The 17,489-nt window shown below is 49.5% G+C and overlaps 8 protein-coding genes across 8 annotated transcripts; 2 read left to right on the top strand and 6 right to left on the bottom strand.

The window, feature by feature from the left end:
• Nucleotides 1–1,350: 1,350 nt before the first annotated feature.
• BC939DRAFT_450805 (uncharacterized protein) lies at nt 1,351–2,959 on the bottom strand. The gene is made up of 3 exons (XM_051555570.1): nt 2,264–2,959; nt 2,045–2,164; nt 1,351–1,933 (listed from the first exon to the last, which is right to left on the bottom strand). The coding sequence occupies exons 1-3, from the start codon at nt 2,865–2,867 to the stop codon at nt 1,419–1,421; spliced, it is 1,239 nt and encodes a 412-aa protein (XP_051412356.1). The 5' UTR covers nt 2,868–2,959; the 3' UTR covers nt 1,351–1,418.
• Nucleotides 2,960–3,453: 494 nt separating this feature from the next.
• Nucleotides 3,454–5,090, top strand: BC939DRAFT_450801 (ATP synthase subunit). Its single transcript, XM_051555569.1, has 5 exons — nt 3,454–3,607; nt 3,726–3,894; nt 4,022–4,358; nt 4,469–4,645; nt 4,743–5,090. Exons 1-5 carry the CDS (start codon nt 3,487–3,489, stop codon nt 4,980–4,982), a joined length of 1,044 nt encoding a protein of 347 aa, XP_051412355.1. The 5' UTR covers nt 3,454–3,486; the 3' UTR covers nt 4,983–5,090.
• Nucleotides 5,091–5,164: 74 nt separating this feature from the next.
• On the bottom strand, nt 5,165–6,341 carry BC939DRAFT_484027 (anthranilate phosphoribosyltransferase; the record flags this gene model as incomplete). The annotated part of the gene is made up of 3 exons (XM_051559230.1): nt 5,165–5,485; nt 5,601–5,981; nt 6,078–6,341. The coding sequence occupies 3 exons, from the start codon at nt 6,339–6,341 to the stop codon at nt 5,165–5,167; spliced, it is 966 nt and encodes a 321-aa protein (XP_051412354.1).
• Nucleotides 6,342–7,363: 1,022 nt separating this feature from the next.
• BC939DRAFT_476960 (uncharacterized protein) lies at nt 7,364–8,044 on the bottom strand (the record flags this gene model as incomplete). The annotated part of the gene is made up of 1 exon (XM_051558635.1): nt 7,364–8,044. The coding sequence occupies one exon, from the start codon at nt 8,042–8,044 to the stop codon at nt 7,364–7,366; it is 681 nt and encodes a 226-aa protein (XP_051412353.1).
• A 259-nt stretch (nt 8,045–8,303) lies between these two features.
• On the top strand, nt 8,304–10,984 carry BC939DRAFT_396927 (uncharacterized protein; the record flags this gene model as incomplete). Its single annotated transcript, XM_051552322.1, has 8 exons — nt 8,304–8,451; nt 8,547–8,683; nt 8,799–8,909; nt 8,996–9,155; nt 9,259–9,353; nt 9,444–9,586; nt 9,670–9,996; nt 10,081–10,984. 8 exons carry the CDS (start codon nt 8,304–8,306, stop codon nt 10,982–10,984), a joined length of 2,025 nt encoding a protein of 674 aa, XP_051412352.1.
• A 102-nt stretch (nt 10,985–11,086) lies between these two features.
• BC939DRAFT_155297 (uncharacterized protein) lies at nt 11,087–12,764 on the bottom strand. Its single transcript, XM_051550251.1, has 2 exons — nt 12,577–12,764; nt 11,087–12,363 (listed from the first exon to the last, which is right to left on the bottom strand). Exons 1-2 carry the CDS (start codon nt 12,601–12,603, stop codon nt 11,197–11,199), a joined length of 1,194 nt encoding a protein of 397 aa, XP_051412351.1. The 5' UTR covers nt 12,604–12,764; the 3' UTR covers nt 11,087–11,196.
• A 380-nt stretch (nt 12,765–13,144) lies between these two features.
• BC939DRAFT_476957 (uncharacterized protein) lies at nt 13,145–13,990 on the bottom strand (the record flags this gene model as incomplete). The annotated part of the gene is made up of 1 exon (XM_051558634.1): nt 13,145–13,990. One exon carries the CDS (start codon nt 13,988–13,990, stop codon nt 13,145–13,147), a length of 846 nt encoding a protein of 281 aa, XP_051412350.1.
• Nucleotides 13,991–15,903: 1,913 nt separating this feature from the next.
• BC939DRAFT_155101 (uncharacterized protein) lies at nt 15,904–17,216 on the bottom strand. Its single transcript, XM_051550250.1, has 4 exons — nt 17,083–17,216; nt 16,722–16,997; nt 16,497–16,569; nt 15,904–16,371 (listed from the first exon to the last, which is right to left on the bottom strand). Exons 2-4 carry the CDS (start codon nt 16,965–16,967, stop codon nt 15,953–15,955), a joined length of 738 nt encoding a protein of 245 aa, XP_051412349.1. The 5' UTR covers nt 16,968–16,997; nt 17,083–17,216; the 3' UTR covers nt 15,904–15,952.
• Between the last annotated feature and the right edge of the window lie 273 nt (nt 17,217–17,489).

Raw genomic sequence — 17,489 nt, 5'->3', positions numbered from 1 at the left:
AAGAGGGAGGCGGAAAAAATGCATTGAAATATCGCTGTCAATGGATACATCAGCAACGGCAATGTTTTCTTTTTGTTTGTGAGATACACGATTTTGGTTGCACATTGTTGTTGGTCAGTGTCCCTGCCTGGTCTCCCACGCTCTTCTCCGCGCACGAAGCCCAATATAAATGAATAAAATAAGCTGGCTAATGTCTGTCCATCCACGCTGTACGACAAACAAAGGCGCTCAAAATAATAATTGAACTCATGAGAAAGTAGGACGAACAATCTCTTCGTTTTATGAATTCTTTCTTAATCGTTATGGTTTTTCCTTTGCTCAAACAGCGCTTCTTCTCTCTCAGAGGTATCCACATAATGATTTTTGAGGTGCAATCGTGCCGCATTACAAAAGGTACTTTGCCTGCTCTCGCAGTTTGCGAAATTGCAGTAAAGCCTTTTCTTTTTCTTTTTCTGGCTTATGTGCCTAGAGATAACATATAATCTCGCAATCGTCGCTGGAAGTATCTGCACAACTGAGGTCTCAGGGGCACTGGTGTGGGACAGGGGTTTTTAGGCGCCGGAATTCCGTTATCACATCTGCATGCCATATTGAAGTGCGTCGGAGGTTTGAAAAATAGGAAAATGGCTCCTAAGAACCAATCGGTCCTGCTCCACGTCCTTGCCCTCTTAAAATGGTTAAATAAAGCCCCCATGACTCTTCTCCGATCGCTCAACCCCAGTCTAGTCACAAGCGGCCCTTCTGGACTTCTGTAGTCCAAAAGAAATGAAGATGCCAGCGCGCCTGGACACGACATGATAGAACTCCGCACCAGAGTGCTCATCAAGCGAATGTTGGATAGGAATAAGCGTGTCAAATGAAAGGAAAAGATGGCTATTCTGCTTGCTTGCGCTGCTCAGCCGTTGCTCGGTCGATTGGCGAGAGACTTAACTAAGAACATGGAACAGGGCGAAAGTGTAGACGCGTTCCCTAGGAAAGCGGCGTAGAGCACAGAAACATACCAGGAAATTTTGTATACGTCCACGTATGGTTGACCTGAACTGTAGTTCTTTTGGCAATCATACGCAGGTCTTCTATCCTGCACCGCTTTACGGCCGTAATAGTTCTGCGGACATCCGACGCTGTAGATCCACAGGTTGGCATCGTATCATTCGCTCCATACAGTGATATCGGTTCTCTTTCCGATCATGGATGGACTGGCTGTTTGAATGCCTACATTTGATGATGCTCACTTTCTTCACCTTCCCGGGTGAGATGAAACCTTTAACTGTGGCGATTCAACTGTCGTTATACTTGACCTTGCTCCACGCTGGTCTTTAACGCTCAGAGGCAGCACATGTAGCACAATAGTTCGAAGGACAAGGCACCTTTTTATTCCACATATAACTGTCATCACTATAGACGTGATTAACGCGCACTCAGATTTTCTTTGTGCGTTCAAACTCCTCACGTACAGCTTTCGTAAACTCAGCATCCAGCAGAATATCCATGGCGGTCAATGAAAGGCCCTTCGCAGCACGGATGGCGGTTTTGTGGGCCAACTCAGTTCCAGCGCGCTCTGCAAACAGGAGAGAATGGGTCGACAAGCCTGGCTCACGGACACCTTCCAAGCTAGCAATGTTGAAGACGGGGTGGATGCCTGGCAGGGCAACGGTGACATTACCCATATCCGTTGATCCTGCAGGCGTAACCTCATCGACCTCGCGAGTATTGTAGTGGACGCCAAAGGACTTCATGTAGGAGCCATAGCGGTCTGTGAGGGGTGCGTTGTTGTTCAGGGGCAGGTACTCCATAGTCTTTTCAACCTTGACGGTGCAGCCTGTGGCCTCGGCGGCGGACTCAACGATCTCAACGATCTGGTCGTGCAGCTTGACGAGGTCTTCGTTCTTGTTGGCACGGTACATGGTGATCATCGACGCGAGCTCCGGGATAACTATTGACGACGTGTATAGGAGGTGCTCGCGTTAGAATATATCGCCCTATTATCTACACCGTCCAAACACCACAGACACGACCTTGCTACAGGCAGGCAGGATTAACTCACTGTTGGGGGCTTGACCACCATTGGTAACAATAGAGTGGATTCTGTTGGAGGGCAGGGTCTGCTGGCGAAGGAGGCCAATAGCGTTGTATGTCATTGCCACCGCATCGAGCGCGTTGATTCCTACGAGCAAAGCACACCATAAAAGGGTAAGCAATGAGCGTTCTCATTCGCCTCAGCATCGCTGTCGATCAACTAGATTCTCATTTCTCTTTTACCCACCTTCCCAAGGGCTGCTCGAGGCATGCGATGCCTTTCCATGGAACTCGATTTCGAGCCGACCCACACCCAAAGGCTGTCTGTACAGGACATCGAACTGGCCTGGGTGAACCATCATGCATGCGTCCAAATCATCAAACGCACCCCTCTCCAACATAGGCCGCTTGCCGCCCAAGGTCTCCTCAGCAGGAGTGCCTAACAAACGCACTCTTCCACGGATCTGATTCTTCTCCATCGCTGCCTTGACGCCCAACACAGCTGCTACGCCCGAAATTGCAATCAAATTGTGCCCGCATCCATGGCCGATCGAGGGTAGGGCATCGAACTCGGAGCAGAAACCGACTGATCTCATGGGAGTCGTATCGCGAGCAGCAACATCTGCTGGCCCCTGGTGTACATATTCTGCAATAAAGGCCGTCTCGATATCACAGGCATGTCGAATGACATGAAATCCTTGCTCTGCTAAGTAATCTGTCAGGATTCTGTGAGCAAAATGCTCCTGGTAGCCCAGTTCTGGATGGTCGTGGATCTGAAGCGACAAGTGACGGAGATCTGCGTCCGCAGCGTCAATTGCTGCCAAGAGGTCCTTTCCTGGGTTCTGCTGCATGATCAGAAAGAGAGATAGGGGCTTTGCGTGCGAAAGAAGTGAGAGGTGTTGTGTCTTTGCGTGAGAAAAGAAGATGCAAAGTACAAAAGACTAGGCAGTGATGGGAAGAAAAAAGAGCCAACGGATGGATTCCTTTTGAAGGAATGATATTCACCGTTGCGCCGCTGCTCGTGACGGCAGCGGTAACTTTATTCTTCTACACGATTATGTAGCAGAGTATCTAAAACTTGGTCGCGACAGCAGTTGGTCGTTGTGGACTATTGATGTGGTGCTGTGAATGTCCAGAGGCAACTACGGTGGAAACTTGAGTAGCGATCGACGACGTGTCTTTATGCGTCTCCGTTCTCCTGTTCAGGCAGTTGAAGGCAGCTTCTGCGATGTCCAACTTGAATGACTATTTGCTCCCAGAGACGCGTGTAGTATCATACGCGATATAGACTTGAACAATATGCTGCTGAGTTGAGTGGACTCTGAGTGCCCCCGCGTACGGCGTACGTGCCTGCACCTCCCCTGAATTCTGAAGGGCGTGACTCCGAATTCAACGTCACCCTGTGAAAGTAGCAAACCAGCTTTCTCTTGGCCTGCACACATCCATCTCAACCAAGACTCGCAACAAGCAATGGAAGCCCTCTTTTTCAATGCCGATGACGGGTATCTCGAGGCTGTCGTCCGAGGATACCGCAGCAGTATCCTCAACAATACCGCCTACATCAACCTGACCCAGTGCGAGACCCTTGAAGGTACCGACATCAATACCTCTTGGGCAGTTCTCGATTCGACCCCGACAGCATCACTCACCTGCATGCTGAGTGAACAATGGACTCACCGCGCCAATATGTCTACTTTCAAACGTGATAGATATCAAGCTGCAGCTCGCCGCTTCAGACTATGGTTCACTTCTTCAGAATGAGCCTCACCTTTCGACCTCGATGCTCGCTCAAAAGTGCACCGATAAGCTGGTGCAGGAATTCGAGTACATTCGCGCCCACGCCGTCGCACCTCTCTCACAGTTCTTGGACTATATGACGTGAGTGACTTTCTTGACTTTCGTTTTCCATGGAGGTGTATCCCCCGGTGAGACAATCGGCTCCATTTTCTCTCTTTATCATCATTTCCCCCTTGAAACTAACTCGGCGTACTTCTGTTATTTCTAGATATGCCTATATGATCGACAATGTCATCCTGCTGATCACTGGAACGCTGCACGAACGTGACACGCACGAGCTTTTGGACAGATGTCATCCCCTGGGTGTCTTTGACAGTATGCCAGCCCTTTGTGTGGCGACAAATGTAGCGGAATTGTACAATTCGGTGTTGGTCGAGACACCGTTGGCGCCTTACTTCAAAGATTGTCTATCAGCAGAGGATCTGGACGAGATGAACATTGAGATCATCAGGAACACGCTCTATAAGGCATACCTGGAAGACTTTTACCACTTTACACAGACCTTTGGCGGACCCACGGCTGAGATCATGGCTGAGCTGTTGCAGGTATGGCAATAGTCAAAGCAGTTGTATACGACTCTCGCTGGATTGAAGCGACATAGCATTTCGTTGGGTATCCTCGCTCACTAACATGAAAATGTTCCAATGACGTCTAGTTTGAGGCAGATCGTCGATCCTTGAACATTACAATTAATTCTTTTGGCACTGAGCTGTCTAAGGACGATCGCGCAAAGTTATTCCCCAGTATTGGACGCCTATACCCCGAGGGAAACCTCAAACTTGCAAAATCGGACGACGTGGATCAGGTCAAGGCCACCTGCGATGTTTTCCTGGTATGCAGTCATCGAAATCATATCTCGCTTTTGTTCCTCATCGCGCCGGGACCTCCGCTAACGATTGAACCTGCTTTTATCTGCGGTTTTTATGTAGGAGTATCGTCAGTTCTTTGATGGCGCATCTGGTACTGGGTCATCCAAGACGCTCGAGGATCGATTCTTTGAGTATGAGGTCCACCTGAACAAGAAGTCGTTCCAGCAGCAGTTCCACTACGCGCTTTTCTACTCATTCTTGAAACTCAAGGAGCAGGAGATCCGCAACATTGTCTGGATCTCAGAGTGCATCAGTCAGGGCCAAAAGGAGAGGATCAACAACTACATCCCCATCTTCTAAGAGCATCTATTATCAATTATCAAAGCAGCGTATGAGGGATTGAGGGTATGAGCGAGTGTCATAGTCAAGACAAGACAAAGAAACGATACAATTAAATCATTCAGCGTGATGATTCATTTTACGTGGTTTCTGGTTTATTGGTATTTTACAGAAAGAAAGAACGCATGCAACGAATGGGATGTTTAGGCAGCAATGTCGCGTCTGAAGCCCTCAAGCACCTGACGGGCTCGTCCACTCTCGACACTCTCTCTTGCGATAGTGACAGCATCCTCGAAGTTGTCGGCCTTTCCTGCAACGACCAACAAGGCGGCGGCGTTCAAGAGTACAAAGTCCAGGATGGGGTGTCCGGGCGACTTGAACTTGTTGTTAAGAAGATCGTCCAGAATCTGTGCGTTCTCTTTAGGACCGCCTCCTCTGACAGATGTGAGTGGGTGTGAGGGAAGTCCAAATTGAGCAGGCGAAATGTCCTCCTCTACAATCTCTCCATCAACCAACTTCCAGACCTGCATGATGCGGAGGAGGAAAATAAAAACATGTTAGTCATGATATATCATATGAGACGCTCGCAGCGTTACGAAGACCGGTCCAAGTAGTGACATGGCGCAGTAGTGAACGTACGTGAGTCTCGCCCTCGGGACTAATCTCGTCAAGTCCATTGGCGCCGCAGACGACCATGCCGCTGATCAAGCCCATCAGTTTCAAACTTCTGATCATAAGGTTTCCAAGGCTCCTTGAATGGACACCAACAACGACACGTTTGGGCTTAGCAGGGTTGCTGAGGGGCCCCATCAGGTTGAAGATGGAGGGGATGCCGAGTTCCTTTCTGGGAATGCTGGTGTTCTTCATGGCAGGGTGATAGGTCACAGCGAAGAGGAAGCAGAATCCGTGGTCGGTCAAGAGTGGGGCCACATCCTGGGGCTTGACGTTGGCGATCTGGCAGCCAATTGATTCAAGGACGTCGGCGGATCCACATGCTGAGGAGGCAGCTCTGTTTCCGTGCTAGTGTCATTGAAAAGGATCGACTGAGGTGTCAATGTGGGGGGAGCAACATGAGACATGGCTCAAAACTTTATCTTATCTGGTTATATTAAGTACCTTGGCAACCTTGCAGCCTGCTCCAGCAGCAACAATAGCGGCGGTTGTGCTGACATTGAAGGTGTCGTGTCCATCGCCGCCGGTGCCGACGATATCGACGAGCTGCTCTTGTAATTCCTGGCTACCTTCGAAAGGAATAGGCAGGCCATGGTTACTCATTTCAATGGCACAGGCAGCGACAATCGCAGGATCAGCATCGAGTTTGCTGAGCTTGAGGGCTACGAGGTAAGCACCAATCTGTGCCTGAGTCGCGCTGCCTTCCATGATAGTCTTGGTGGCGATGGTGGCGTCTTCGGTAGAGAAGGTTTCGGGTGCATGGACCAGCTTCTGGAGAATGGGATGCATGACGGACTTCATTGCGGGAACTTTTTGAGGGGGATCATTGTTGGTTGTCATTTTGGCAGCGTTCATTTGGTTATTCGAAGGGGTTGGCTGTGTGTCGGGTATCCAAGGATGTTGATGAAAGTAACGGAGAAGAAGCAAAATAGAAACGAAAGAGAAGAGGGTTTATGTGTGTAGAAGTGTGTAGTCAGTAACAATAACAAAGAAGTCAAGTCTCCGGTAGCAGCAGTGAAGAGGCGCCAGAAACACGTTCAATCATCTTATCTGAGGTTGCACAATCAGCCATACAAAAATCGCTCGCGCTATTGGTGGAAGTGACTCACTTTGCCTGGTGCCCATGAACACTAACAAAGGAACCAAACTTTGGGCAGCACACAGCAACACATACACACGCATACGTTCTCAACTACGCACACGCCGCCTTTTTTCCCTTCTTCCTTTACGCGGCGCATACAGTTCGTTCCGACACCGCGCTAAGTTAACCCACTGCTTGCACAACACGGCGCTCCTGCAAAAGACGCCAACCTGCAGAGAGAGAGGTTCAGCTGAACGCCTCTACATATCTCAAGACGGCATATGGGTGTGCACGACTCCGCTGCTCTCCTTTGAAGAGTCAGAGTTACTCAAACCATTTTGACCATGACCATAGTCGTGGTCATAGCCAGATGGGTCACCCATAGATCAACTAGAATATCGCAAATGCTTAGGAACTGGATATCAGAGGGTAAAACGATTTTCCCTCCGACGAGCCATGGCAATACCTTGTCTTGCCCCAGGAACAATTTTGCCACCAAAAAGAAAACGAAGTGGCCCTTCTAGTGATTGTCGTGACTGTTACTGCGTCTTTCGGCGCCTAGTGCTTGTGCGCGTCCACATCACACACAACCCTCACATCCAAGGATCAGGAATCAGGTCCCATGCGACAGGAACCAATTGGTGTCAAATCATTCAGGAACAACGCAGCCTGTCGCGCTGATTAGAAGTTTAAGAATGCCCAGTACACCGGGTAGACGGGGTCGCCAGCCAAGCAGCCAAGGGGCCCCAAGCACACCAGGAGGAAACGGACGCACGCAGGGACAGGGACAGACCACACACCAAACGCCGGTGAGCAACAATATCCAGAATACCCCCAGCACACGTCTTCGCTCTGCAACGCGATCCGCTACCGCTTCAGCTGCTAATGCAGGCTCAAATGGATCAGGAGCCAGGAGCACCAACACATCCCCTAATAACAGTTTCACGACACCCACACGATCCTCTCGACAGCATTCTGGTAGTGGTGGAAACGGCTCCAATGATTGGAGCAGTCTGGGTACGGGAGGCAATGGCAGCGGCGGTAGTGGTGGTATCGGTGCGAGTGGCGCTCCAAGCTCTGCATCATCCGCTCCAAACTCAGCTTCAAATTCGAATTCTCGGCATTTGCGAGGGCCTCCGCTGCCCAACCCACAAGTCACGCTCAAAAGGTCAACCGGGTCTTCAGGAAGCCTTTCAGGCCCAGGAAGTTTCAGTGCAACAATGGCTTCCCTCTCAGAACTTTCACCAGGCGCCGGAGCAGGGCCCAGGACACCTAATGTCTTGGCAAAAAGGACGCAACCCTCCAGCACCAACCAAAGCATGCATGTCATCCCATCCCCGTTCGCCAACTCACCCGCAAGTTGGCTTGAGATATCTTTCTTACCTTCGCCAATCAAGGGTTTCTCAATCCCTGCTGGATCTGCGTCAGCAACTGTAGGAGCATCAGGCGGAGCGCCAGGATTGACAGGGTCATCGATTTTTGAGGTAGCGCCAGTGACGAATTCGATTGAGAGCCGGATATATGTCCCAGGGGGAGGTTTTGGTAGCAGCGGTAGTCAAGGCGAGCATTCAGGATACGAGAGCAGTTTCATGAGCGGAATAGATTTTTTTGCGCCGGCCGAGATACACCGTGATCGTAGTACGGTGGACAGCATGCGCGCTTGGCGAACAGATGCGATGCACCAGCATATGTACAAGGCTGCAGCATATTGGGGCGACAAGGTGTTATGCATAACTGGTAAAGACATTATGTTCAGCACTTCCCTAATAGTCATTAACGGGTTCTACTATGACAAATTGCTAACACGGAGTTCATGGTCGATGTATCTATAGAGGACTCTAATGATGCATTCTGGCTGTCGCAAGTGTACTACTTAATGGGTGAATATGGACGAGCGATCAACTTGCTGCAGAAGCAGAAATTATTGGAGTCATCGGTCGCTTGTCGGTATCTGGCAATCCAGTGCATGGTAGGTGTGATCGGCGGCGGTCTTTTGTCGCTCGTTGACATCCTTTTAATTTTTTCCCGCACTCGGATTCATTGTCAATACTGACTCCCACATCTGTATATGCACCTGGAGCTAGATTCGGACACAAAGATGGACAGAGGCACTCGAATATTTAGGTGAGGAGAATCAATTCTCAAAGGACACCGGATCAGACATCAATGTCAACAACGCCGATGGAGGAATCAAAGTAAGGGCTAGGAACTAGGGCTGACAAGCTTATGGCAGAGACATTTATGCAGGTTATTGAGGCCCAATGTCTTTACTGGATTTTAGCTCGAAGCATCAATGTGCTACCTCAGAGGAGTCGTGTACAAGAATATGAACAATATCGATCGGGCAAAAGAATGCTTCAAGGAGGCGCTGCAGATTGACGTTAAATGTTATGATGCACTGGACGCGTTGATCTCCAACAGCATGATGACTACGACAGAAGGTTCGTTTTTGCAGGAATATCTATACAGGAACGATTTGCATCTTCAGAATATGAATCTGGGGACTGAGAGGTGGCTCTTTACTGCGATCGTTTTATTGTCTAGAGCGCGAGTTGCTTGATGGACTCGAGTTCGACAAACAACTTTATGGCCCAGATGCAACGTTTGTAGGAATGCTCTACAAATCAAAACTGAAAAAGGTATAGAGAACAAAGTTCAAGGAGTCGAATAATGAGGAATCAAACAAACGAATGCTTTCTAACAATGTACTGACATACGTTTGCTACTAGTATGATCACCTTGATGAACAGGATGAGATCTACAAGGATTTGTCCGCGAAGTTCCATACAGAGAATGCGGATCTGCTGTATGCAAAGGCCGAGGCATATTTTACACAATGCTGCTTTGACAAGTGCCTTGATTGCACAAAGAGGTATGGCCGCTGCAAAAAATTGTTTCATTTCATTTGAATGAATGCGGGAGCTGATAAATTTTCTTGTTCATGCTCACATGTAGGATTCTGGAAATGGACAAGTTCAACCTGGCATGCATACCAATGCATCTTGTTTCGCTATACGAGCTCGAACGCAAGAACGAACTGTTCTATATCGCACATGAATTGGTGGATCAACATCCAAAGCACGCGGTCGCATGGTTTGCAGTAGGTGTGTATTATTACTTGATCGGGAACCTAACAGAGGCGAGGCGGTATTTTGGAAAGGCATCAACAATTGATTCGCACTATGGGCCAGCTTGGATTGGATTTGGACACTCGTTTGCGTTGGAGGGCGAACATGATCAGGCGATTTCTGCGTATGCGACAAGCATGAAGCTGTTTCGAGGGTATGTTCTCATTTTGGTGGAGCTCAATCAATGCAATCTCATTTTCAAGCATATTGATCTGCTGTTCTCCGTTGATGAATATAGCTCGCATCTGGGCTCCATGTATATCGGGATGCAACATCTTCAGCAAAACAACGTGATTCTTGCCCAGAAGTACTTTACAACTTGTCTGTCGATCTGCGACTCGGACCCACTGCTCCTGAACGAGGTCGCGGTTGTAAACTACAACCTCGGCCAGTATGAAGAGGCCGTGAAGACGTTGCACAAGGTTATTGAGAAACTCAAGCGGTCGCAGCGGAAGAATGTCATCTGGGAGACCACTTGGCTCAACTTGGCGCATGCGTACCGCAAGCTCGGAAAATATGAGGACGCAGAGATGTACTTCATGAAGGTGGACGGGATCACGAGCGCAGGGGCTGCAAAGGCATCGGCACTAGTAGGGCTCGGATTTATTTACCAGATCATGAGGCAAATCCCGGATGCAGTCGAGTGTTATCATAAGGTGCTAGCGATCCGACCGAGTGACCAGATTGCGTCGGAGATGTTAAAGAAGATTATGGAGGATAGGGTCCGAGTGGAGGAGATGCAGTGGATGCGCGAGTACTTGCCAGAGGAGCTCAGGGACGATGATGATGTGGAGCGAAGGGTGCGGAATATGTTGGAGCGAAGAGCAAGGACCGCGCATGTTATTGAGGAGATCGAGGCAGAGACGGAGGCGCGGGCGTCTTCGAGTGCTGCTGTCGTTATTGCAGAAACAGAGGCAGGGTCATCATCGTCGAGTGCTATTGCTATTATGGAAGGCGAGGTCGGGACACAGCCAGAGTCTCCTTCTTCGGCGATTGCGCGTGGTAAACGGAGGGGATCTGTCAGCTCAGGATATTCTCTTAGAGGTCACAGGACACGGAGTGAGAAGGAAGTACGGAATGAACCTGAGGATGATCCAGAGGTGGGCCATAATGAAGTCGATATGGAGCTGGGGGATACTTGAAATAAACTGTCCTTCCCACGCCGGTATCCAGGGTTGTACATCGCCGCCAAATTAATTGCTACAGTTTCAAGAAATAAAGACGCCCTGGCTGCGATAGATCAAGTTGCACATCACGATGGTTGTCTTTTATGTCGATCAAGGTTGTGGATTACATCCTTACATGAGAAAGTACAATAAGTGGTAATATCTAACATGGTTTAAGATGGCCCTCGCTACAGCCAACAATCGTAATCCTCGCTCATCTCGACCGTCGATCTGATAGAGCATTTGGCGCCACCGTTCGCGAAACCAAACCAGTACTGGAAACATGGTTGGGTGGACCGGCGTTTGATGCAGGTGCCATCGCGCTTGACGATATTTGGTTGGACATTCGCATATCCGTGAGCAAAGTATCCAAAAGTCGAATAAGGCGATGAAATGATACGGTCGGACTGGGCGAGAAGGAACATTTCGGCGACGGCAGTTTGGACGCCCTGAACAGAGTTCCGGACGACGGCTTCAGTTTGAGAAGTGGACTGCGAGAGAGAAGACGAGGAGTACGACGCCGCGAACGCTGGTGAAGTGTCGTCCGAGTCTGCCGATTCGGATCCAGAGGCATTGGTTGAAGAGGACGAGAGCGAGAAGGAAGACGGTGGTTGGGCCTTTTGGGACTGGAAGGTGCTGTCGAGGACGTAGAGCTGATTACCCACGATCGCTTGGAAGTGGGCTCGCGTAGGACGATAGTCTGTAGCGAGATAGTAAGCAAACTTGGGTGTCCGACGCAAAACAGAGTCCTCTGCATCGTCATCGAATCCTGTCATGTTCCTGTCCAGGCCTCCAGATCCAGATCCAGGTCTCCAAGAGATCATCGCAGCAGCTTTGGCTTCCTCCTCCTCAACGACCTCAGCAGCACAGCTCAAGAACGAATCCTCAATGCCCTGCCCAACCGCATTGTTTTCTGTCCTGCGCACCTGAAGCCCAATCAGCGTGGTTCCCTCCGGGATGCGTTTCATGACCGAATCAATCTTTTCCTGCACGGCCATCGCGGGCCTCAACAGTGTCTTGGCCAGGGCCTGGAACGCGTTGCTGCCGCCCGCAGGGAACATGTGGCAGAGTTCCCGTCTCCAATGCGGATTATGCTGAATGACTGGCAGGAACCATTGTGTGCTAAAGATCTGGACGATGGGCGTTGTGTGATTGATTCCCAGATCGGCATCGCAGAGCAGTTGCGACCAGGTCGAGTCCGGGGCGATGGGCGAGCGCAGGGCACAGTTGCGGCAGTATGGGTACCAGATCTCGGGCTTGGTCTTGTATTCAGGCAGGTCCTTGTAGTGGGGGAGGGTGGCATTCAGGTCCCAGGTAAGGTTCTCAGGCGATTGGAATAGGTCGGTGAAGTTTGCCTAGAATATCAAGAGCAGAGGCCAAATGAAATAAAATAGCGCAATGACACATTAGCGCGCAAGTCCAGGGGAAAGTGTTCATCCGGCAGATGAACACTATTTCGACAGAAATTCTCCGCATGGTTCTCGATGCTCCAAAAATTAGATCGTTGTAGGCGAGTACAATGGGTACAATGAGTGGTGTATCCAGTCGCAAAAGTATTGAAAACTGACGCTTTGGATGGGTGCACTCAGTCTCATGTTTGTCAGAAGCTATTGATTGAATTGGTGTGTAACCCCATTTGTCGCACAAAGAGGAGGGTGGTGAAGTGGTTGGCTGAGTTTCTGAGCCCGAATTTTCGTGCGTCAACAGGCAGCGTTGGTCCAGACAAAGTTCGTCACTCCCTCCGGAAGAGCCGCAGAACAAACAAAGGAGGGTGTACAGGAGATCGATTCCATGTATTGTCGGCGCGTATTTATGTGCGCGATGACACTTTTGTGGTAGAGCAGACTGAAGAAAGAGACAGCGAGAGGGCGAACTGCAGCAGGGAGCCATGGCTCGTAGAGATGGAGCAATTCCGGGGAATCAGAATCAGAAGCGGATGCCACGTTGCAATTGCGCATATTTTTGGGTGAAGGCGAATTGCATGGGATGCATGTGTTTCTTTCTCGTGGGTGTGTTGGGCAATCTCAGGAACAGATTGTAAACAAAGCACAAATGGGCGACGCAAAGACGCCAAAAAAGGGACCCCTCAAAACTAAAAAGAAAGCCAAAGACACATTCCCGGCAACAGATAACGAATCAAGAGTACAATTTGATGGCAATAGAACCTACGTTGCATTGAGGCATCGCTAGCCAGTCCAAGACGATCGCCCGTCGGGTCACCATGGCCATCACCACGGAGCTCAGCAGAGCCTGTAGACGATTGCCAAGTCCATCGTCACTTGGTTGGAAGATCAGGAACCGCTTCTGATCTTGAGGGATGCCACCGTCCTCCTCCGGTGTGACCATGCGGCGATGGAACTCTAGATACTCTTGCCAATATCCCTCAAAAGACTCATGGCGCGCCTGGAAGCCTGCCATCTCCCTTGCAGAACACAGATGCTCTGGGTGTTCGATATCAAATGAGGGTACAGATCGTTCTGGGTCAAAGGTCCGGGACTCGTTCCCGATCGTCACGGGTATCACATAGCTGAGCCAAAGGATGAGGACAAGAAGCATGCGCCAGCGCTTGGACGTGCGATTTGCGGTGCTGAGGAGATAGATGCCATACTCGACCCTGTTTCCAACGGCCCTCAGGGCTTCCTTGGCACTGCTCCACAGCTGGTCATAGCCAGTTCCAGCGATCAAATTGCTGGTGCTGCTGCTGAGATCGTTGTAAAGAGGCGAGTAATCGACAAAGACCGGTGAGGAAGGTGTAGGGTATGAGGAGGATTTGTGCCAGATGAGCAACTCTCGACGGGTATTGGGCTGCAAGGACGCAGCGGGCTTGATTCGTCCCAAAACTGTGGAGCCAACCGGAGCCAGGAACAGGACTGTGTAGCAGCCAGTGCACCACCATATCCAATCGGACATCAGCTTATTGAAGATGGAAAAGATTAAGAGATGGAAGGGAAGGCCAAGGACGAGGATGGGGAGGACAGGCATGGTTGCCAAGACCGTAAACGAGACGAGGAGGAGGAACATGACGAGGTAGAGTAGATTGTTGGCAAAGTAGTGGTAACCAGGTAGATAACGAATATAGTCATTAAAGGAGTCCAGTGTGATAACTCCACTGGTGAAGATCCAGACCGGGAGCAGGAGCCCCATGATCATTGTCCCTATGAGCAGGCATGACTTCTTTGTGAATCGACACTTGAGAAAGGAGAAGGAAAGGGTGCGATCTGGCGAGAGTGGGGGCGACGATACCCTGTATTTTCTTGATTTATCTCCGTAGGTCTCCAGATCTATTGAGTGATCTCGTTCGGTGTGATGTTGGTAGACAGGGAGTACGGTGTGGTTGTTTGCGCTGCTGCTGCTGCTGCCGGCGTTGTTAATATTTAGCATATTGAGGTGGCCATTGGGACTGAAGCGGTTGGAGGACGAGGCAGAAGTGTCCTTCCCCATTGTTGCTGCTTGGATAGGGCTGCGTAAGGAAAAGGGCGATGTATTTTAACAATGAAGGCAATGCCAAGGTCAAAAGTGGCAAGAGACCAGAGATGACCAGGTAACTGCGAGCTGTTGATGGGAAGGAAGGAAGAAGGGAGAAAAAGAATTAGAGACAAGGAGGACTGGCGGGAGAAGAAGTAAAAGGACCAAGACAAAGTGGAAGAAGAGGAAGAAGAGGAAGAACAAGAAAAAGAGAAGAGGTGGGGAACAAAAAAACCCTAATGAGGGCTTTTAAATACTAGGACTTCTTCAATATTCAATTAGGCTGTAGTGAGCGTGCCGTGCCATTGGAACATTAGAACTAGCTGACAGTCTTAATGAAAGGCAAGGAAGCAAGTAAATGATGGACGGTGATGCCGTGATGATGGTTCGGCTGCTGGTGCCAAGCATTTGACAACAGCGCGCGTTCTTCGTACCTACATTCCAGACCAGGCCTACTTATCTCAATATTCGCAATGATACCCAGCCTAATCTTCATATACATGCCGCACATACACGTATGTTTTACCTGCGTCGCTGGTGCCTATTCTCGTTTGGAGAACTGCGCAGGAACGCCGGCATACCACGCCGTTCGTTTGTTGTGTTTTTGTCTCGAGGCACCGCTCCTTTCAAGCGGATGTGCTGAGGGCTGTGCCGCGCTGCATTGTTGTTGTTTTCGTTCGCACCATCCCCAGTTGACCTTTTGCTTTCTTACCCCAGTATGTGTTCAACTCGGATAGCAGGCTGTTTGTTGCTACACTAAACGGTGGAGTCAGGGTGTCTATCTTTCGAAGCCTTTGTTTTGGGTTGAACTGTAACGTTGCACACTAGGGGTGGATTTTTACGCGGCGCGTCTATTATTATAGTTCAGCACCTTGAGTGAAGGAAATATTTTTCATCCTCAAGCAAATGAAGTTTATCTCTCGCCCTCCTTCGTTCCTAAGCGAATGGAAAGGTTCATCCGTTCTTCATCGCTCAAGGCCCTCCATTTCTATGCTAGAAAAATAGTGCACGTTCAATACGTGATATACGTTATATACGCTTCTATTTGAGGAATAAAGTCCCTCGTTCGAGGCGCTGTTATAATCAGTATCTTCTACCTATGAATACCTCTACTGACAAGGGTAGCTGTCGGGCAAGGAGGGAGGAAGGAAGACACGTTTAGATAAAAAGTCGTGCATCCCAATCGGGCTACTACGACAGTCAAACTCTGAGGCGCGATCTCCATGTATGCGGAGGTTAACATGGCTTTCTTTCAATTTTTCGATAATCTTTTCCTCATACAATAATAGTATGTACGTGTTATTGGTGGCAAAATAGAGCTTGGTTTAAGCATTGGGAAATATTATGACAACAAGGCACTTCCAGCGGTTGACTTGCAGTAAAGATCGACTGCAATCAAAGTATAGGCCTTGCACTTTCTCCAATTTATTTTATTCCATCATTTCTATGTGGAATACCTCCCATACCCCTGCTATAGAATCAGCGCATGGCCTTCCTCATCTTGAACGCAATACGTGCGCCCATGATCATCGTCCCAAGTCCCAATCCTGAAAGCAGATACATGGGTACAATCCTTGGGTCGCTTTTCCGATTGAAATCGCGTCGGATGAGGAACAAATGGTCCGTGCCTGCATCGTCGTTTCTGACCTTGACTACATCATATCCTCGTGGAATCGCTTTGATGAACTCTGAAGTCTTAACTGCACATGATGCCGTGAATATGCAGCCGAGAACCACTACACATGCCGAAGCTAGCCGTGAGTTTGGCCAGCGACTGTTGCGGACAATGTTGTTCTGACGCAGACCGACGGCAGTCAAGGCTCCTCCCCAAATAACAGCCTGGATGGCAGCCCAGATGTGATAGTGGTTGTAATGAGCCGATACAGCACGTTGTAGAGCTGTACACTCAGGATCGATATGGACAATGATGGCCTTCCACTCATGACAAGCTCTCCGGAGCTCGTATTGGTTCATGCAGGACAAGGCAAGAACAATCGAGTTTGAAAAGGGGTTCTTTTGACGCTTTTTCTGGGCCAACCGACAGAGGCGCGCCATGTCCGCATAGGGCTGAAGACAGCTGAGGATGAAGACATATTCTATTCAAGATGGAGCAGTTGAGGCAAGGAGAGGGCACTTTGATGAATATTGGTGGCGTGAAAAATAGGCAGCAGCGGAGTCGGCCCGTTTGTCACTTTCAGGTACCAATAGCCGAAACAGCACAGCCAGGAGTCGTCATCGCTGTAGTTACCGTCAGGCTCCATGGTTGGTCCGAGCGGTGAGGCCCATGTAAACTGCTCGAGGCTGGAGAGTGACGTCGGGGTTGTGAGGGACATCTGGGATGTGAGTTCCTTGGGTCGACTCCTGGATATTGTGGTACGGGATCTGGCAAAGGATTAACTGGAGCGTGTTGTGGTGACCATCGGGACTGTGCTGACGTGCAACGGTGACGGTAGATGTGGTGTGAACGATGACACGTGGACCAAGAAGTTGTCATGTCCTAGTGCATAGATGAGATGCATTACCACTTTAGAAGTACATTACCAAGTTAGATGGAACTACATGGGTTTTCGCATGCTTTTTGCTATGTAGCTTTTAAAAACTTCCTTTGCCTTATTTGTGAGGTTGCAACTTCTCCATTGATGTGTACCCCCATTCAACGTTGTAGTCGGCCATTATGGCGTCGTGAATTGGCATTCTTAAAGACAAAATACCATTATACTGGCGAATGATCAACCATCCATCTTGCAACGAGAGATCATTCCACAACAAGTAGGACGGCGAGTTCAAGCCAGCATCATCCATCTTTCGTGTTTGGTGCAATATCCTCGTGTGTCTGAAGATTTTGAGGTCAGCAGATGGAGTAGACATCTGTTGTTCGCTAATTATCTCGCCCAATTTTTCGTCACTGATGGGAGCCTCGATGAACAAAGCGTGGGTAATTGTTTTCTCCATGGTGCTTGACGGTTGTCTTGCTCAAATGCGTGTAGAAAATCAAGGACGAGTCGAGTCTACGTCA

The sequence above is a fragment of the Gamsiella multidivaricata genome, assembly GCF_025024155.1.
Source record: "Gamsiella multidivaricata strain RSA 2152 chromosome Unknown BC939scaffold_31, whole genome shotgun sequence".
Classification (NCBI taxonomy): domain Eukaryota; kingdom Fungi; phylum Mortierellomycota; class Mortierellomycetes; order Mortierellales; family Mortierellaceae; genus Gamsiella; species Gamsiella multidivaricata.
This window is presented reverse-complemented; position numbering and strand designations above follow the sequence as displayed.